Below are 874 nucleotides of genomic sequence, written 5' to 3' on the forward strand. Positions count from 1 at the left end.
CATTCCATGATTCTATGATTCCTAGATATGCCACTCTTGGTGGCCTTGGACATGGTGTCCTGATTTCCCCAGCTGTCCATGTGGAGAATTGATGCCCCGCAGGCCTAAAGACCTTTGGACAAAAACCCGCTCTTAAATCTCAGTTACGTTTGTTATTGGCAGCTTTGCTTTTAGTGCTGAGCCCGTGCTTGCTTCTGTGGCTATCCATTACTGTTGCCATGGTTAGCTCCTGCTTCCCAAAGCACTTTTCTCCGGCTCCGGGATGTGCATCCTTGTACAGGTGAGTAATGAGCTCCGCGGCTTGGTCTGAGCCACGGAGGGTGTCTGGGAACATAACCCGGGCTCTTGGCTCTGGGGCTTGCGCTGGAGGGCAGCGAGCGAGGGGCAGTCGTCCTGCTGGGGTGCTGGGTTGCGTGCTGGGAGTCGCCTGCAAGCCGGTCTTTCTGTGTGCCCCCACCGTACCCTTCTCTCTCCTCACCTCCAGATGCGCAGCACCAGGAAGGTGTCGGTGTGGCCGGTGGCCTTCGTCGGGGGCTTGCGCTACGAGTCGCCCAAGGTGAACGCTGCAGGGAAGGTCTATGGCTGGAAAACTGTGTTCGACCCCCATCGCCCCTTTGCGATAGACATGGCGGGCTTTGCCGTGAACCTCAGACTCATTCTCCAGCGATCTCAGGCGTACTTCAAACTGCGAGGAGTGAAGGGAGGCTACCAGGAGAGCAGCCTGCTGCGGGAACTAGTGACCTTGAATGACCTTGAGCCGAAAGCTGCCAATTGCACTAAGGTACGGTCTCTTCCTCGTACGTGTAAGGATCCAGAGGTAGGAGAAAGCCCAGTCAGCCCCATCCTTCAGTCCTTGTCCTCTGCGTTTGAAGAG

General features: G+C 56.5%; 1 protein-coding gene across 1 annotated transcript; it reads left to right on the plus strand.

The window, feature by feature from the left end:
* Nucleotides 1-262: 262 nt before the first annotated feature.
* On the plus strand, nt 263-781 carry LOC104505148 (galactosylgalactosylxylosylprotein 3-beta-glucuronosyltransferase 1-like; the record flags this gene model as incomplete). The annotated part of the gene is made up of 2 exons (XM_010160015.1): nt 263-280; nt 485-781. Coding segments are annotated over exons 1-2 (315 nt in total), but the record flags the coding sequence as incomplete, so codon positions are not given.
* Nucleotides 782-874: the final 93 nt, after the last annotated feature.

This window comes from Eurypyga helias, unplaced genomic scaffold, assembly GCF_000690775.1.
Source record: "Eurypyga helias isolate BGI_N326 unplaced genomic scaffold, ASM69077v1 C15489337, whole genome shotgun sequence".
Lineage (NCBI taxonomy): Eukaryota > Metazoa > Chordata > Aves > Eurypygiformes > Eurypygidae > Eurypyga > Eurypyga helias.